General features: G+C 37.6%; 3 protein-coding genes across 4 annotated transcripts; 2 read left to right on the top strand and 1 right to left on the bottom strand.

Moving 5' to 3' along the window:
* The first annotated feature begins 664 nt into the window (after positions 1-664).
* On the top strand, positions 665-2711 carry LOC113701796 (uncharacterized). The gene has a single exon (XM_027222596.2). It carries the CDS (start codon positions 665-667, stop codon positions 2573-2575), a length of 1911 nt encoding a protein of 636 aa, XP_027078397.1. The 3' UTR covers positions 2576-2711.
* Positions 2712-3579: 868 nt separating this feature from the next.
* LOC140011094 (uncharacterized) lies at positions 3580-4877 on the top strand. The gene is made up of 2 exons (XM_072059249.1): positions 3580-3649; positions 4246-4877. The coding sequence occupies exons 1-2, from the start codon at positions 3580-3582 to the stop codon at positions 4875-4877; spliced, it is 702 nt and encodes a 233-aa protein (XP_071915350.1).
* Positions 4878-4996: 119 nt separating this feature from the next.
* Positions 4997-18055, bottom strand: LOC113701797 (suppressor of RPS4-RLD 1). Of its 2 annotated transcripts, none has more exons than XM_027222598.2 (23): positions 17704-18055; positions 17446-17555; positions 15759-16459; positions 14946-14990; positions 14685-14786; positions 14524-14604; positions 13860-13926; positions 13532-13632; positions 13302-13409; positions 11913-11983; positions 11729-11785; positions 10840-10948; positions 10651-10731; positions 9594-9680; positions 8964-9170; positions 8144-8478; positions 7625-7711; positions 7452-7551; positions 7239-7330; positions 7080-7118; positions 6907-6994; positions 5548-5645; positions 4997-5468 (listed from the first exon to the last, which is right to left on the bottom strand). In XM_027222598.2, exons 1-23 carry the CDS (start codon positions 17823-17825, stop codon positions 5180-5182), a joined length of 3177 nt encoding a protein of 1058 aa, XP_027078399.1. In that variant the 5' UTR covers positions 17826-18055; the 3' UTR covers positions 4997-5179. The 2 variants fall into 2 exon arrangements, with proteins under 2 accessions (XP_027078399.1, XP_027078398.1); XM_027222597.2 differs by having other exon boundaries at positions 8108-8478.
* Positions 18056-19957: the final 1902 nt, after the last annotated feature.

Below are 19957 nucleotides of genomic sequence, written 5' to 3' on the forward strand. Positions count from 1 at the left end.
CTCGAGTCTCGACCTGGATAGTGGATATGCCCCCATATCTGGCAGGTTATTTTTGACGCTTTCTTTCTTTGGCCCTAGTTTTGGCTTCGAAATTACATGTACAATACGGCTGCCATTGCCTCGTTGGAATGGAGCCGGGAACTCCAGATCTTCACATATGTCTTGGTTTCTGATCTGACGTTAAACAGTCCTGCTTTAATTTACCTAGCCAGGCACTTGATGCATTAACCCAGTGGAGTAGCCAAAAATCTTTAAAATGAGTCTTACCAGGAGACTCCAGTTGTCGCTTACTCTTTTCCCGTGTACCCTAAAGCCAACTTATGTTCGCTATTAAAGCTACCCTACATCTCTTGCAGTTCCAACGATGGACTTTGCTTATTCATCGATTGCCCACAAAGCTAGAAAAGTACTAAAATGTTAGTAATCTACCAAACACTAACAACAATTGCCAAGGTTGATTTTTCGATGCAACCCTCCAGAAAGTGTACGGTGATTATATTGAGTCCTGACTAACTCAAAATTGAGCATTTTCAAACCCTTTTTGCGGTAGCTCTCTCGACATTAATTTTTTTTTTAATTCACAAGACTAAGAAGGGTGCCAAGGCTGATTAGTTGATAAATAGAGCATATCTATTAGATATAAGTTGGCATCAATCAGTTTAAAATGGAGTGGCCCATCAATTGTCATCAAATTCTCTCTCGCCATTTGGCATCCGGTCTTGAATTCACCACTAGTCCTCAATCCTTAACAGTCAATCCATTTAGACTCTTGATGTCGTGCAATATTCTAGAAAAAAGCCAAATTTCTCCCATATGGTTAAGGAGACACAAAAACCTGACCAGAAAACACCGAACGCAGCTCAAGTGCATCAAAACCTGTTGCCTCTTGTGCACCATGAATGAGCTTGATCCATTTGTAAGAAGATCAGGGTTAGCTAAATGCTTCAGTCAGTTGCATCTCATAGAAGATGAAGACCTAGTAATCACCTTGAATGGCCTCTGGAACGTGGCACTGTCGCAGCCAGACGATGCTGAATTCCCATCACTCGGCATCTTCAAATGCATGGCTAAACTCATTGATAGAAGCATCAATGACGGAAACTGGCCATCAAGGGGAAAAAATGCGTGCGTCCCTTATTACGCAGCGCATATCATTGGTTCGTACACCATGAACAAGGCACAACTCGCGGATATAGCTATTAAATCCGGGGTTATAGGGCCACTAATGGAGCTTCTTAGAGGTAAGGCCAGTTGGATTGAGCAAAGAGTCGCTGTTAGGGCCCTTGGACACCTTGCTAGCCATAGAAGAGCATTTAGAGCCATTACCATCCATGAAGAGGAAATAATAAGCTTATCCAAGAACATAGCCTCCACTTGCTTTGGTACTGTCTACAATGAATTTGTAAGATTGAAAAGTCACAAAAGAGTGGAATATCATCGTGATCTCATGACGAGAGGGTGCGGGGGTTTGGAGGTGGAGAATAAGAAGGCTGAGGAATGGGCTAGCCAACTCCAATGCTGGTCCCTCTATCTTCTCAACTGCTTTGCTACCAAAAAGAGGTCTCTTAATCTCATCTGCGACAGAGAGTTCTTGGAAGACTTGACTGGTATGTGGGGGGGCTTACAGAATCAGAGTTCTTTTTCTGGTGTTTGCTTAATAAGAAGCCTTTGTCTCACTAAAGATGGTAGAAGAAGCATTGCCAATTCGAAGCAAGTTATAGTGACTCTTTGCAATCTATCTAGGTCTTCTGATAAAAGGCAATACAAGGCAATTGAGAGCATTCTTTCACTTCTTCAGGATCAAGAAACAAGATTTGTAGTGATAGAGTTTGTCGTACCTTTTCTGGTCGATTTGGTTGAACTTAAAACCATTAGAGGAGGAGGATCAACCACTGTTGGAGACAGAATCACACGAGTGCTTTTGCAAGATTATGGAAGAATCAAGTGCGGCCAATTAGCTCTGAAGAACAAGAAATCTCAAAATGCTCTTGATGAGGTGTGGAACTTAAAAGTGGAGAGAAGAAAGAAGGATAGCATGACATCCGAACAAGATGTCAGTGAAAGAAAAGTCATGGTGGGCATGTTGAAACGTGAGGGAAACCAGAAATTTTTGTCAGGTGATACTGAGGAAGCTGTGGCAGTTTACACCAAGGCTCTGGAGTTGTGTCTTTTAAATATGATAAAAGAAAGAATTGTCCTCTATAGTAATCGGGCTCAATGTCATCTACTCCTCAGAGAAGCAAAATTAGCCATTAGTGACACAACTAGAGCTCTATGCTTATCTGGTGCCCTGGGTCCTCACAGCAACAGCCTATGGCGAAGATCACAGGCTTATGACATGCTAGGGATGGCCAGACAAAGTATGGTGGACTGCTTGATGCTCATCAATCAATGGACCAAATTTAAAGCTAAAGGGCACGTGAAGATCCCATACTATGCAGTCCGCATGTTTAACAAACAGATCAGTGCAACGTCTCCATTTGGGACTTCGACACCCAACCTTAAGATCATCGACAGCGGGGCACGAGAGTCTATGGCTTCAGGGGACCAAGTTGATCAGCATCGGAGAAGATGAGGGAGACGAAATAAGTCCGGCACTGCTAAGTGCTAAGCTCAACAATCTAAATTAAGAATGTAGTCCATAATATATACGTGTTATCAACTTATCATAGTTAGCTACAGCTTAATTTTGAGTGGCACGACGTTCTCTTCTTCTTGTCCGGTTCAAAGCTTGTTATCTCTTTGTCTAAATTCTTTCAATTTTCAACCAGTTGTGGCAATTTTACTCACCGATTCTATGTCTAAATCAACTTACTTGAATATAACCACAGAAAATTATCTATAACCATCCTCGCGCCTGAGTGAGTAATTGTTAAAGAGAGCCAACCTCACCAAATACGCACCCACCATTAAAATCTAGAGATACTGTTTGTTGATTAGAAGGAGATGGATTTTCTTGCTGGATATCGTATCCTACCAACCCCATCAATTTAAAGATTTCGTGGGAGCCCATAAGCGATGGCTCTATGATTTTCATATGTTTGGCATCTTAGTAGGAAGTGTCCAAATAGTTAAAAGATAAGCTGGTTCAACGTTAGGAGTACTTTACAGAAGTTTTGTTTCAGCCCCTCCTGTTTTCGCCTTCTACCTGCCCCGTCTCTTCAGCCAAAAGCCTAAAAGTCCATGATTGAATTGTAGATCGCGAGTGTGTTTGAAACCAAAATTATTTCAAATAAAATATTTTACTTGCATTAAAAACACAATATTCAATAAACGTTTTATTTTTTCAACAATTTTTTATTTCACATAAATCACATTTTAAAAAGTATTATACTAATTATTTTAAATAATATTTCAAAAAAAAATCTCCTATCGTGTTTCTGCACATGCTTACTCAGATCGGCAAAGTTGTAAATCATTTATTGGAACTCAAATATTTAAATCACAATATCACCTTCTCAATCTGAATCTGATTTCATCTCCATCCTCATGTTATTAGTAATCATTAAAAACTCAAAGATTTAAATCACCCTATTAGTTCCTCAATTGGCACCTGTTTTGATCTGTAATAGAGAAAAGATGGCCGAGGTGGTTTATCCCAGACAGATGTACAAGAGCATGGTTCAAAGCCACGATTGTGGTCGCGATTGTGATTCGGACCATTTCACATAGGTCTTAGTATATCGATCGTGGTCTCGACGAGACACAAATTTTTGAAACATTCAATATTCTAAAAGTTGAAAAAAAATGATAAATAAAAAATAAAAAATTAGCAAAAATAATAAAAATTCAAATTAACTCGGAATGACTAGGGACAATTCAACCATTTCCATCCGTCTCGGAGACGTCTCAACTGAATTCTCGATGACTCGATCGAATTCTCGACAATCCATTATTTCAGAATCATCTCGTCCCGATATCAAAACGAAAAGCTCTTTTCCGATAACGACTCGGCTAAGTCATCTCGGTCCCGGCCGAATCTTTGAACCATGTATGAGAGGCTTGCTTTGAACAGCTCAGGACAGAGTAGGAGGCTAATCTGCGTTACTTTTCTAAGGCTTTCAAAGACAAATCAATATTATCTTCAAATGATAAAAACATCACTTTTTTTTTTTATGAATACTTTTCCTTGAGTTAAACGCTTCTATCGAATTTCTGTATGGCACGTTACTTTTAGACCACCCTCATTTGCTAACTTATGGTTGTGGGTAAAGAATTCGATCTGAACACAACGTTCTGTAAAAGCACCTACAACTATTAAAGATGAAGTAAATACCACTGGAGCATTATGTGCACGTCTGGAGTGGAACGAATATCAATTGGCTCAAGAGATAGGGACAGTAAAAGAGGGACAAGGGGCAGGAAAAGTTGAGGTAAATAGGGGCTGGGAGAAACCACAAGATAACTGGATCAAAATTAACACGGATGCAGCTCTGAATAGGAAGACCTGCAAAGCTGGATGGGGCATTGTGGCAGGAGATAGGCATGGAAAGCTGATAGGCTCCTGGGCGTGTCCAACTACAAGATGTGCAGAAGCAAAAGTGGAGGAAGCTTTGGCGTTAAGGGAGGCAATGGTATTGGCCAGGCGAGAGGGGTGGAGGAAGGTGGAATTTGAATCTGACTGCAAACTGGTAGTAGATAAGGTCAATGCACATGAGGAGGAGATTAGCATAGCTACTATACTGGCAGATATATGGAGATTGAAAACTGAATTTGATAAATGTTGTTTTTCCTTCACTAGAAGGACAAACAACTCTGTTAGTCATCAAATAGCAAAATATGCGATAGGCTTGATAGATATTGCTGAATGGAAGTGTGACTTCCCAGCATGGCTGCTGGAGCTAGCTCAAGCAGACTTGGAGGAGCGAAGGCTCTGACTTTGTAATGTTTTTGTGATTAATATGATGTTGCCGTTTGGAATATATATATATATATATATATACCACTGGAGCATTATGTGCACGTCCAGCCAAAAATCCATGTGCATGTCCAGGCATAAAGAGTTTAATTAGAACATGTATTATTTCATGGTATGTACAACAATTGAATAAATACATCATCATTCCTTTTCTATTGTATATCAAAACGTGGTATTTGTGATGCAATGGAAGGATAAAGTTACAAATTTAAAAAGCCTCACTAGACTTCTAGAAAACGTGCCTGTTGAGTAGATGACACCTCAGTCAGAATAGGTGCTCAAAGCAGCAACAACTGATCCTGTTGTCTCAAACGTGGATGCAACATCTGGATAGCCTTTCCAGGAGGTAGTGACCTTGAGAGATGGATATAACCAACTCCTTACAGAAGCCATAAAGGAGTTGGGATCAAAGTTCAGAATCGCTTCCCAGTCCAACTGCAAGCCATCTGGAATGCTGCCAGTGAACTCCATGTTAGCAGCAAGCAGTAATCCAAGTAATACTACAAAGCCAACCGCAGCAGATCCCCTGGAAAGTGGCATGAAATTGTACCTGAAAAGCATATTAAACTCATCAAGATAAGGAAAGTGATGTTCTAGAGGACAAGTAACTTTGCAGCAACGATGTTTACCAGTAATATGTCATCCTCAAGACTGCTTCTCTTACGTTCTCCAGCATATCAAAGTCAGTTGATCCAAAAGTTTCACCACAATATGCATCACATAGTGCCTGTACATTCTTAAGTTAGATTTGGAAGGCAAACAGATCAGCTGAAGATTAATTGAAGCACCTTTGTCACAGCCCCGCAACTCCAAGTGAAAATGAACAAGATAACTAGGCGCAAAACACTAGGATGAGGAATTTTAGCAACAACTCTGTGTTTTTGCAACACACATTTGGAACCACTTTATCAAGCATATGGTTCATGGTTTTAGTTCAATTAAGTACAAGAAAAAAGGATACAAAATATACTAGGCGGAGGAATCATAGCAAAAATTCATTTGTTATTAGTTACACGTTTGGAAGCAATGAGATAAGGATATACTTCAAGTTAAAAACAGTCATTCTTTCAACATGTTAGAGATTCAAAGATAATAACATATTTACAAAGTTGCATCTACAGTTTAATTACAAAAATTCATGTTTGTGATGAGTTACATGATCGGGAGCAATTACATAAGGATATGTTTCAAGCTATAATCAGTCATTTTTTCAAAATGCACAACATATTAGAGATTCAAAGATAATAAATAATTATAGTTTAATGCACTGGAATACTGTAAACATCATTTGATTTACTCTAAGCCATTGTGTGGTTCTACCTGCTTCATTTTACTATCTCTCAGCATTTTTTATGAACCAAACAAAGGATAAAAAAGTAATAACCTGTTTTCTTACTGTGAACAAATGAAGCATAAGTTGTTCTTTGAATGACTCAAAATGAATATCTAGCCTCCAAAACCCACTTTGAGCTCCATTTGCTAGTTTTGAGCCCATCCTTAATTGTCCTCTTGCAACCCCACCACCTTCACCCCACACCCCACCCAACAAAAAAAAAAAAGAAAGAAAAAGAGTAGGTCCCATGGTTCTATTGTACGCTTTTAATACCAATACGCAATCACCCACCATTATTATTCATATTATTATTATATAATCAGCTCTCATGATAAAGAACAACATAATCTGTAACTGGGAAATAAGTTCCTAATCGATATAAAAAACCCAAACAAAAATACCAAGAATAATGTTATCTAAGTACAAAATTTGATGGCAAACCATTTTGAGTCCATTATAATTATGGTTTGCTTGGTTTTAGGATGTAAGCTGAGAGCATTTCAACCTTGGCAGTTACCAAGTGATCTTCCAAACTTTGACTCATATGACATTTAATTTTTCATTTGTCTGAAAACCTTAACATTGTGTATAATTTAAGAAGATAATTAATACAAGATACCTTGAATACATGAAATACAAATAAAGGGCAACATACCTCCCATGCAGCTGTCATTTCCAAGTCAAAGTCTTCCCATCTAGATGGGGTACAAGGTGTCCTGACAGCAAAGTCAAATCCATTTCCCCTAAAAGCCACAACATAATATGATTAACAACCGTAGGATGCCAGAAGGAAATTTAATATAGATAATAGAATAAAAACTGCATTACAATTTCACAAGGGTGATTCTTGTTCCTTCAAGACACTTCCTGAAACAAAAGATTAACAATAACTATTCATGTTAAACAAGAACCTAAAGTGTCACAATGTTGATTAAACTTGCAGGTCGGCATACTGAAATCATAATAATGTGATGGGAGAACAAATACCCCTCAACTGCTGTACTATTACACCAAGTAGCCACCCAGAAGTCATCCCCAATGGCTTGGTAAAGATCAGAGCAGGACTCTGCATTCATTACCTAAAAGTTGCATTTGAGATGTAGTCACTAAGGTTAATACCTTGACCAGTAAAGGAAAATCAAAAGTGATTTATGGACATCTATCTTTTGTTAAGTATAGCATGACCACAACACAACTTACCTGCTGCAATTTCTTATCTTCAGACAGGAGAACAAGGTTATCCTTCTTGTCACATACATATTTCCTTTCCTTAATGACCATCTTGGCAGTATTTAGCATCCTACAAGATAGCAAATAGTAAGCAACTTTCAAATTAAAGTTACTTTAAACATCCATTTCATTCAAAACTTTACCTTGGAAAGTTTGGAAAGTATCGAACAACCTTGGCTTGCCCAAGGACAAGTGGAGTATGAGAACCAAATCCAGAATTGAACTCTTCACTGCATTACAGAAAAGCCGGCACGTAAACAAACTATATATTTCAGCCAAATAAAATAACATATAGCATTAAAGATGGTTGGTCTGAAGCACCACAAACAAATTCGCACGCTTAAAGAAGATTTTATTTCCTAGCAGTCGAGATTATTTACATCCTTTTACATCTTAACTTTTATCCTGTAACTCATCCGCTCAGAATGGGCATGCAGATTCAGGGTCAAAAGGAAGTGCTTCTTGACACATAATAGAACAGTATTACTATCATAACAGACTCCATAAAAAGATGTCTGAATTAACATAGCAAATATGGTAGGACTTGTTTCCATCTGAATGTTATGAATACATACAAGACTTTCCATCTCCAATTTACTTCCTTGTACAAATTAGACACGTCATACCTTGAAATATACCATATCAGGAACAAACAAAAGTACCTTAACTTGTTAACCCACACAACAGGATCACAAGGTTCAGATATTTGTCTCCATTTGACGGCCAAATTGTACACATCATGCCATGACATTGTGGACCGCAGAGGTGATCTGTCTTCCAATAAGCTATATGATGTTGATATTTCAGACAAACTACTAGTACTACAGCCAGCACCACCTCTGTTCTGACTAGGTTGATTCAGTTTTTCCTTTCGTCGGACTTTCCTGCCAGATTTTGCGGTACCTTTACTTGAATGTTTCCATTCTGCCTGTAAAGAACGCCAAGCCTTTGAGACCTTTTGTGCAATCTCGATAGCTGCCAATCCTGCCATCCGATGCTGGAATTCCAGAAAATAAGAAAGCATCAGAGGCATGCAATAGATAAACTCAAAAGAAATCATAATGGGGAATCATAATCATGAAAAATAGCCAATTACTAAATAAATCTTATAATGGAACTAATTATCTTCAAGAAGAGCAAATGAAGTCATGTACATAAATCCTCACACACAAAGGATGGTGCAAAGCTGAATTCTTTAGCACCAAAAATTGAAATGCAACAGTGTTACAAGAAACATAGTCCTTTTTGCAAAAAGCCAAGATCAGATATCCAAGGGAAATTTTACTTCAAAATCAATAGATATGTAGGAAGAGCAATTAAGATATTGGCAAAGGCAAAGTCACCTTGCTGGATTAGAAACAAAAGGAGGAAAAGAAACTGAAGCATGACATATAACGCGTAAACCTTTTCTTCTTGGAACAGAAGCATAAGCATTCATCAGCATATGAAATAATAAAGGGGGGAATTATTTTGGTCAATCACCTGACGCCTGTTGGCCAAGAAACCAGAGCAATGACATTGGATCTTCTTGCCAATAGAATCTGCGGCTTGAAGAAGAGTTGTTCTTGGCTTAGTTATGGAAAATTCTTGCTTTCTCAGCTTTGCCTTTCTCAAAGAATCACGTAAAGGTGGTTGCCGGTAAACCTTTTCACAGACATTTTTTGGGTGCAACCTTTTGCACCAGTATTCCTGAAAATACAGAAGAAAGTCAATGATGCACAAGAACTTCAATAAGCAACATGCATACAAGAAGGAATAATGCACGACCAGAAATCAATAATTTTTATGAATTGCAATACTTTGACAAAAATGCTTTGGTACATCACAAACTCTTGGAAACATTTAAAGCAAGTAGATGCCGCAATTAAAGTAAGCTAATAACTGGTTCAATAAGAAGACTCAAAAGGAAATTAAACAATTGCTTGATAAATTTTGAACTTGATATTCATATTATCATGAAGAGAATAATTGTAACTCCATATGATATTCAAATTTGCATTTTAGCATCCAACCACCACTCTCAGAAACACTGGGGTTTGCAACTGACTTAAAGTGCAAAATCAGCAAGTCACATCTGAAGACGCATTGAAGTGAACAACTTTCACTGATTACCTTAAATAGAGGATCTATATCTCCATCAATATCAAACCAACGAAACTCGCTGTTCAGCTTCGATGCTGTGTATAAAGCAATCTCTTTCTGCAAGAAACAATAATAGAAAAGGTGAAAGGAAGGGCTGTAAAAGTTACAATAATTGAAAGTGAAATCTGATGAGGTCCTGTTTTGCTCAAGCTGGGAGAGCATGATCACTAGAGCTTTGGGTGAACCAGCAATTAGATGAAAATGATGAGCATATTAACTTCTATTAACTTAATGTTCACAGGCAAACAGACCAATACCAATTGGCATTATACAACATTGTATGACACTGCAATAGATAGTTTCTGACAAGACATGGATATTTGGTTCTCTCTCCAGCTGAGATGGATAAGTATTAAAGATACATACACAAACATACATGTCTATGTTTTTCATCATAAGTGCTTAAGAAGCACGCCAATGAACGTGTATAAATTACAAGATGTATAGTGTGCATAAATAATCTGAAAAACATTTTACCATCACCAAGTTAATCTTTCATTTCAACATGAAGACATATATATTATTGATTCCATCAGTGTAACAGCAGCAAAAGCAACCATCAAAATTTAATGGACGTTCAGCAACACAGAAAACCTAGTGTCCTCCCAAAATCACACAGGCATGATTAACACACCTCCAACAAATGTTAAAGGCCCAAAATAGTACTGGCCACCCTAGATTTGTGAGAATTCATAACTTGCTCAACTAGAAAACAGCCAAATTGTAACATTTCCAACTAACATCAAAGACCCAAAATGTCATTATGCATACCGCATTGTGACAGATCTCACAAGACTTTCCTTGCCAATATCAGTTCAAAAAATTTGATTCTCAACAAATATGTGACAGCCTACAATGCATTTTGGGATTCAAGGGACTATCTTTCCTTCAACATAATGTGACAAAGCAGAAGTAGGAAGTCTAAGATTGAAAACCCAAAACATCCTTATGCAAAAGAAAAAAGATGAAAACCAATAATGTATTCCAACATCTCATTTGGCTCATCGTCATCCAAGTATCAAACTACCTGATAGAAGGCCAAGCATTGAAGAACAAACTTTTCCATTGAATCCAGTTCCAAATCCAAAGCAGCATCATAATCTTTCACCTATGACATAAAATGCCTACTCAGACTATAGGAAGCAGCATATAATTCTCTGGTAATAAACTTTGGCGGTATGAAAGAATATCAGAATATCCACGAATATCCACATACTGCTTCTCTATATTCTCCAATTGCATGATGGCACGAAGCTCGTAAATACAAACACTCAATGTTAGAGCTCTCAAGACTCAATCCAACTGATAATTCCTTTATGGCATTCCTGAAACAGTCAATTCAATTAATTAAAACAGAAAGTTCATTACTACCAACAAATAATCGACTTCAATTATATGACATCCAAAGTGTGTGCAGTAGTGCACCTCATTGGTCTAGAGGTGGGATCCACTCCCTCTAGCCCCCCTTGGCCCAGTTGGGTCCTCCCCTAGTATAGGTTAGACTAGGTCCGCCCCTAGTATAGGTTAGACTAGGAACAGGAGTAGGAATTGACAATTGACAAAAAAAATAATAATAATAACATGAAAACCATACGTCCCCACTTATTCCAGGGGTTAAGAAGGAAAGAAGGAAAAAATGAAGACCATCAGACAGAAAATTTTGTTTAAAAGGTAATCACCAGTATTAGATGAAACAAAAGACTTCTACAACACTTCTGGAGATGCACAACTGCATTATAAACTGAAGATGCTTAAAGCAGTGACATCCAATAACCACAATCATCAGCTTTATCCTCTATCAAATACCCCCATCAACTTTATCCTTAATAAGAATAGCCCCAAAATTCAGCCCTTATATCCATTCAAGCCAATCCAAAACATAAGCATTACATACTCAACTTGGGCATCCAAGACCATCCCAAACATAAAATAAAAGGATCACAGCACAAGGAAAAGTCTCAGGTTACAAAATTAGCAGTCAAAATGACTATACATGTCCTGAGAAGCAACTTTCAGCATCAGAATTGATTAGATAATTTCCGAAGTTCCAAGAAATTCTAGATTCAAATCTCTAAACGTGAATAGTAAAGCTTTAGCACTCTTACTTGTGGTCTCCCATCCCATGAAGAAGTAGTCCACGCAGGTGATAAGCTTTGGTAAACCTATCAAATAAGCATTGGCAAAACCCAGTGTTTTCCAGTCAAGTGCCAGAGATAGGAGTACATCCACAATTCAGCAATAGGTCACAGTAACCTCTACAGTCTACAACATGGACTTCATAGTATGTACCTGCCATCGATTTCCAGGAGTTGCTGGAGACATTCCAAAGCTTTTGATGAATTTGCCAGCTCTTGATAAAACTGTCAAATCAATGAACACATTCTTCAAAAATCAAATCAACAAACTGAACCCCCAAAACTGAGGAATTTGCTAGTGGCAAAAGGTGTCAACCAAGTATACATTTATGAAAGTTCATACTTTTGACCATGAGATTTAGTTTTCTGGATCAAATCTCTATTTCTCAAGTATCAATTCAACTTTCTACATGAAAAACATATTTGCCTGAGTCTGCAAGCCAAAATATTGAATCTTTCTTTTCAAACAACACACATTCCACGGGAGAAGTTTCTTACAACATTCAAATGCCTGCCCAAACCGTATCAATCAACCACCACTAAATCAACAGCTGTCATTGTTTTTAATAGAAAAAAAAAGCATACAGAGATTACTCGAAAAATGAGCATCCATGAATACATGGCAAGTACAAGAAAGCTAAAGGGAATGTTAATAAACAGCATGCCCATGATATGGTTATGCTCCCCTACAAAGATATTGAACAAGTGTAAATGTAGGTTCTTTCTTGAGGGATGAAGAAAAAATAAAGGCTCAAAAGGATTACAATTGTAGATAATAAAGTTAATTATACATTTATATGGAATAACCAATTAGAGGCAAGAAAGAGTAGAAGAAAGAGCCGGATCCATTTGTTTACCCCTAACTGCCAAACACAGTAGTTCTTTCAATGCAAAAAGTAGAATTCTTTAAGCGTTCAAGAGGAGTTAATCTCCATGATAATTTAAAATACAGATGAAAAAGAAATGAACATTAATGAGGTCTCCAACAGTAAGTATAATAACTAAAAAGAAGGTAATATTCTATAATGAGAACTAGACAAAGAATCAAAATGACGACATAAATAAGGAACCTAAGCTGAAAGAAAGAAGCATCTAAGTAAATAGACAAGTATGACAACCTCCTAAACAAGGCCTAGTTTGGGAGTTTAGACGAATGACTTGAAGCTATGAGCAAAAGAAGAGGAGAAAGGAAAAGAATAGGTTCTCATGTATTTGGGAGTCAAAAGAAATGGAATGATTTGGCACATATAAGTCTTCCCCAACCCTTTTCTTTCCAATTTGGAGAGAAAATCCTTGCTTACTGTAGCACGAAAACTCATCCCCTATTTCCCTGTTGCTCTCTCCACCTCTATCCAACTAATTCACCCAAACAAAAAATTTTAAAAAAAATGAACTTAAGCTTCTCTTTTCTTTTCGCAAATCCCTAACTACCCATCAAGCTGTAAAATAGCATTGTGGCAAAAAATTGAAATAAGCAAACAAAGCAGAAAAATGTAGCTTTTGGTGGCAGCTGAGACACCAATTTCTACTTTTATGTAGATACCTGTGCCAGATGAGCCCATGCCTCAACGAAACTCCGATCAAGTTGAATTGCTTTTTTATGTGCCTCCTCCGCCTTCGCATATTCACCAAGTGAAGACAATGACAAACCCTGCAAAAATTCTGAAATCTCTAAAGGAAAACCATACGACAGTTTTGGATATGCTGAAGATAAAGTGCCATCAATTTTATTTAATAATAAAAAAAGGACAAGCTAATGTCTTGTGGACTCACCAAATATGTGTAAGCAGATTTGTTGGACTTATCAAACTTTACACATGCAGATAAGTCTTTAACAGCAGCATTGAAATCCTTAAACTTGAAATTAACAATTCCTGCAGTAACACAGACCTTGTGACGACTAGCATACCATGTGACATCACTATGTCAAAAAAGGAATTCCACCATTATCGCAATTTGTATCTAACATGAGATTGGCAATCTAGAGCTCACGAACTATATCATATCAGACAGCCAGTTTTGTAGACAATGTTAAAATTTGGATGCATGACCATAGCCACATTCCAAACAATGATGCAATCACTAAGATTAACGAAATTACCTCTTTCATGTAATATATCTTCCGAATCTGGCTCATATTCTAATGCCTTGGTCAAGTCACCAATTGCCTGGTAGAACAGATACATAGATATGCCATAAACATGAAACAGGAAAGTAAACAACAGCAAAAGAAATGTAAAATCGTGTCATGAAGCAAAAAGCAAGCATAAATTTGATTTCAGAAATAACTATAAATAATGATGCCACATGCTTCAGATTCAACACTCATCCTTCCCATGGAGTAACTTTGAGTGCTAAAGCAAGCAACTAGTCAGACCTATCATTTCTCCCCATAGCACCACAAACACTGGAGTAAGCCCAAAAAGAGGAAGCATCTTATGGACTTCAAACTCTTCAATCGAAGAAATTTACACTACAACATTAAAGTTGTAACGCAAAAGTTGCACAATCTAGTAACAAATACTGCATCAAAGATCCCTCAAAATTTCTGCACTCAGAAGTAAGTTTTCGGAGTTCTCATCTTCTTGAAATCAAGCATAACAAATATCTCAAAGTATAACCAGAGACTCTTAGCTCCACCTTCCCCAGATGAAATAAACAAATAATATCTAATAATTTATCATATATATGGAACATGAAGGAAAATCAAACCAAGCAAGCTCCAGAACAGAAAGATTCAAGAAGCAAGGCAAAAGGCTAATTACCTCACCAGAGTCACCCAAGGCAGCTCTGGCCTGTCCTCTGCGCTTCCATGCCTCACCAGCTGCTGGATTTGATTGTATGGCCTAGATAAACCGTCAAGTTATTATTAAAATTTAGCACCAACAAAAGGAATGATCACATGTAGGACAAATGTTCCACATACTTTTGTAAAGTCAGCAATAGCAGCATCAAGTTCACGTCGGAATGCATATGCAGTTCCCCTTCCTATAAGTGCTTCAGGATAAGTAGGATCCTCTTGAAGTATCTGCAGATGTAGCACAAGACAATATAAAATTCTCTAAACAGAAGGTAACCAGATTTTACAACCCCTTTCCACTGAGCCACTAGCTGCAAAAAGGGAGGGATAAAGACACCAATCTGGAAAACCAAGAGAACAACTCTTCAAGATAGGATAAACACTAACCTGGTCAAAGATGGATATAGCATGGGCATAATTTCCTTCATTTACCTGAGAAAGATATCAGGTTATGTTCCATATGAGAGTCTTTATAGGGACAAGATAAATAAAAACTAAAGTTCATGCAGTAAAGAAAGGCCTTTTAACCAGGGCATCAAATTATTTCTTGCATACAAATATAATAGGATCTAATATTACGATTAGAGGGGAAGTAAAACAATCATAAAGACGCATGCGGTTTTACAATCCTGCCACCATCTAGCACATAGATAGAAATACTCCCTCAAGAAAAGCTAAACAAAATTGTGTTATATACTATTGAAAAGTTCCCGTACAAGTCTTTGCCCCAACTATCTAGATGAGGAACATTAACTAGCATTATACAAAATACAATTGGTAATAGTTTTACCAGGCTACAAATTATGTTGGGTATTCTGTCACCGAAGGGCATGCATGCTATATTCTCTGTTAATATTGGGCCTTGTGGAAGAATGTGTACACGAAGTTTCTTTTATAGGAAGAAATTCCATTTTCTTTAGAAACCCGTTAACCATGACCTATATATGATGCAATCCATAGAGTGACTTTGACTAACAATCAATACAACTGTTACCATGTTTGTTCACATATTTTCAAATATGACAAAAACAAAAGAGAAGACAAAAAATATAATTCGACCAAAGACCACCAACTCTTTATCTCATGTCCTTCAAATAATACTGAACACTCCAAGAAAATATTTTAAGACTCTGGTTGTTTGTTAAGAGAACATGCACAGTATAAAAGTATATATTTTTAGCGAGAAAACTGGAAACATACCTGTGCTATTCCCCTTGACAATCGAAAATCGACATTTATTGAATTTGTCTTTGAAATCCTAGCTACACAGAACTTCTTGCCTTTTGTAGCTTCATTGGACCATTCTTCATGCATTTCCAATTTATTGCTCGGTCGAATTTGAATCTCGGGTATACCACTTGTTTTAACAGAAATGGTTGGACCTTTGATGCAAGACTGAGTTGGATCCTTTGACTCACCAAGTAATAGAGACTCATCACCCAGTTTATCATCAATTTCTTCAGTTCCAACATGTTTTTCTTCAGTTCCAACATGTTTCTCATGAATTCCATTTGTTTGGTTGTCAAACTTTTTATTCTCTGATGTACTATCATTTAAGTTACATATACCAGAGCTACCATTTGATGATTCACAGCTCTCTAACTGATCATTTGACTTGCTTAATGGTACAAACTGACCATTAGACTTCCTGTAGTCGTCACAAGTTTCATCTGATTTGACAGAGACAACAGTTGCAGATTCATTCACACAATAACTGGACTCAGAGGATTCAACTGTAAGGTTCTCGTTTGCAGCAGAATAACCTTGTTTGGCACCAACGAGAAGCTCTTCCAGCTCCAGCAATTGTTTCAAATCTGCAGACTGACGAAGAGCATGCTCATAGCCTTGCTCCCATACCTGAACAGCTTCTTCTCTTCTTCCCAATGAAGAAAATGCACGACCTATGTGCAAAGATGAGCAAAACCAAGTTCAAAATGTGCCTTAACATTTAGAATAGGCCCAACAGAAACAATGAAATGGCTAATCCATTTCAAGCCCCAAAAAAAAAAGAATTAGGTATCAATCCTGCCAATAAAGAGAGATATTGTAAAAGGAATGTCAAAGTAAAGGATCTATAAAGGATTTCTATAAATTTTTTCTATGTTCTCCATATTTTATACAGTGATATAATTTCATAATATCCTCCAGACAGTATGCGGCATGGTATGAAAAGAAGAAGGTAGGCTAGTTCAATTCATTGACACAAATCACAAGCCATGATATCAGAAAAACCAGTTCTTACTTTAGATACCCTTACAAAAACATATAAAATCATTCTTAGTTTACTATTTTATTTGACAAATTAAAATTCCTTGAAGAACAAATTATCCTTCCAAGTGTATTTTGTAATGACCCTGTACAAAGCTATTGAAACAAAACTTCAAATCCTGCCTAAACAACCAACAACTTACAGAGACCTGTCCTTAACACTACTTAATTTATTAGCAGTACTTCGGCAAGCATAAAATAGCCGTTCAAGATCTAAATGAACATAGCAGTCAGTACTATCAGTCGAAGCCTAAGTAGTCAGAACAAAGGGAACATTGATGCTGATTAGTTATGATTCTGCCTTATTCCAACAGCAATCAACTCACAACTGCAGGATGAAGAAACAAGGCAGGAGATTTACAGTGCCACTATGACATCAACTAATCGAAAAGAACTTTTATAATTCAGAGCAAAATCAAATCTTTTTCATTTTCATATATAGTGAAGCATAGAAGGACTGAATTTCACAATAGATTTGAAATTGCAGTCTTTATCTATTTGCATCACTAAGATAAAGACCCCAACATTATGCAACGACCAACTATTGAACTTAATTAAATCATAAATTGTTGACACAAATTCAAGGAAAAAAGAAATAAATTATTAGAAAGTCAATTACCTTTGAGAATGTAGGCTTGGAGAAGAGTAGGATCAAGCTGAAGGGCCTTATCGCAATCTTTAACCACGTGTTTGTGAAGCTCCAATTGACTATAGCAGAAAGCCCGATTACTACAACCACCAGAAATTCACAAAACAGGTCAAACTTTTTCTTTCCCACCGAAAAAAAAAATTACGGTTATAAACAATCAATTGGAAAATGGTACAAAAAGATGAGGTTAGAAGCTGCATGTATGGAGTTTGGTAAACAGAGACGGACCAGATGTCTTGAATGGCGCAAGATTGAGCAAGGAGATTATCCAGTATGCGAATTGCCTTGGACCAATCTTTGGAGGTGCAAAGCTTGGCCAATTCAATTCTCTCGGACACCGTTGACGCCATCTCGGGCTCCCTCCTCCAGTCGTCGGAGTAGAAGAGGGAGAAAGTACACTTAACGGATAGATCAGAAACGCCCGCACCGCACCGGAAAGAAGAACAGGGGCCAAAGTTCAAAAGTTTTGCCACAAATCCTTTTCTTGTGATCCAAGGGCTCTGAAATGTCTCAGCTGGATTTTTATTTTCCTCGTTTTCTTATTTCTTTGATATTCGAGGTTTCGGCCTCCTTTGGACTTGTATTACTATATATTGCATCAGTAGGGAAAGGAGAAAATGGGTTGAAGTTGAAACTTGACTCGGGGGGAAAATGGGAAAGGAAAGTAGAGTTGGGGGGCGTGGATCATATTTGTTTATTTCTGGGGGAGATGATAGAATATTAAATTCCAGGGGTGAAAGATGTAAAATCGTGGGGAGTAGAGTCTACGCACGTGTCCGGTTGTATAAAATAAAATCGGGGGATTGAAGACAGTTGGCATGGCCGAAAGTAAATTGCTTCCAACAGCAGCTGTACTTTTTATGTCCGCAGTTGTACACTTGTACTTATAGCTTCGAGTTTTGTATTAAGGCAAGTTTTGTGTTAGATTAGATCATAACTTTTAGCCATTTCTACTATGCGGACAAGTAATCCTCGATAGATCGTAATCCCTCTTTCCTTTTTTTTTTTTTTTCCTGTTCGAAAGATCAATAGATACTAGTCCAGCACCAAGCAATGCACACAAAAATAGAAAATGGTTAATAGTAATTAGTATCTTCCTATGTACAATGCACGAGTCCTAAATTTGATGTTAAAAAATTGTGTCATCAATTCAATCTCAATTTTACCTTTACATGATGGAGTACTATGCAATCGCATCTCATCTTCCATAATACCCCAATATTTAAGCAACTGCTGTCACACACTCACAACAATTACCAAGAATGCTCCGTTTGGATTGGTCATTTTTTAAAAAATAAATTTTTCAAATACAATGTTACAGTAATACATAATATCTCAAAAAGTATTTCATCCATACAAAAAAAAATTTCATACTGCTACAGTAAAATTTTTTAAAAACACTTCAAAAAATAGCTAATCTTTTTTCTTTGAGAATTTTTCTTAATGCGTAGACACATTACTTGTGCCTTTTCCACTAGTTATTACTAATGGAAAGCTAATTGCATACTAGACCGCGGAGATAGAGGGAAGGGGGGGGGGGGGGGAATCAGTAAATTTCAGGGAAGATACAAGCAACTTTTAGCCCACTTGGCAGCGTAAAAGCGCAACAGACTGCAGACAAGTAGACAGGCCTTTTCCCTGCGCAAGGAAAGAATTGTGGAAGCTGCGTCACCGCCATACGCGATGAAGAGCAGAAGATCCCTTGCTTGAGAAACAATTGTACAGGCCTGCAGAGCCCTGCACGTGAACGGATAAGGGCCTTGCATGAGGTTCGTCACTGCAGAGGGCCAGGGCTTGTAGATTCGTGGGCTTGCTGTCGTGTGTGTCTTGAAGAATAAACGTAGTCCACAACAATACAGGCCCGTCATTCGTCCCCATCCCTTCTAATCCAAAGGCTTGAGCTTGAAGAACATGGAGGATCGTTCTCTCTGACTTTCTTGAGATCCTGCTCCCTTGGTGCTTACTTTTGGCAGAATATCAATTCCTAAGACCTAAGCTAATCTCACAAGTCCAATCGAAAGATAATTGCTGACTTTTAGCTACACTTATGAAATTTAAATCCTAGATACTCACATCCTCACCAGATGATGTGGGACTCATGCCCCCTTGGTGCTTACGAGGTGGAGAGTTTTATCTTTTCTTCTCTTTGCTTTGGTCAAAAGGTGGGTTTAGGCACATACACGCGGGGTTGCGACCCCAAGTACATCAAAGTCCTATATAAACTGCGCAGAGACATGGCGAATCTTCTGTCCAGATACAATGAATATTCCTACTGATTAGGTGTTAATATTTCTTGTATAGGCATCGGTTAGTTACGTATCGGGGGCCTTATAAATAGTTGTAATGGGATAGAAGGGTCTCTTATGCTATAACAATATTTTTGGCTCATTTTTTTTTTTCACTGCCCTAGGCTCTTCTTTCAATTCCTCTGCTTTAATCTTCTTCTTCTTCCATTCCTTCCTTATTTCATCTTCAATTTAAT

This window comes from Coffea arabica, chromosome 7e (assembly GCF_036785885.1).
Source record: "Coffea arabica cultivar ET-39 chromosome 7e, Coffea Arabica ET-39 HiFi, whole genome shotgun sequence".
In the NCBI taxonomy this organism is placed as follows: Eukaryota; Viridiplantae; Streptophyta; class Magnoliopsida; order Gentianales; family Rubiaceae; genus Coffea; species Coffea arabica.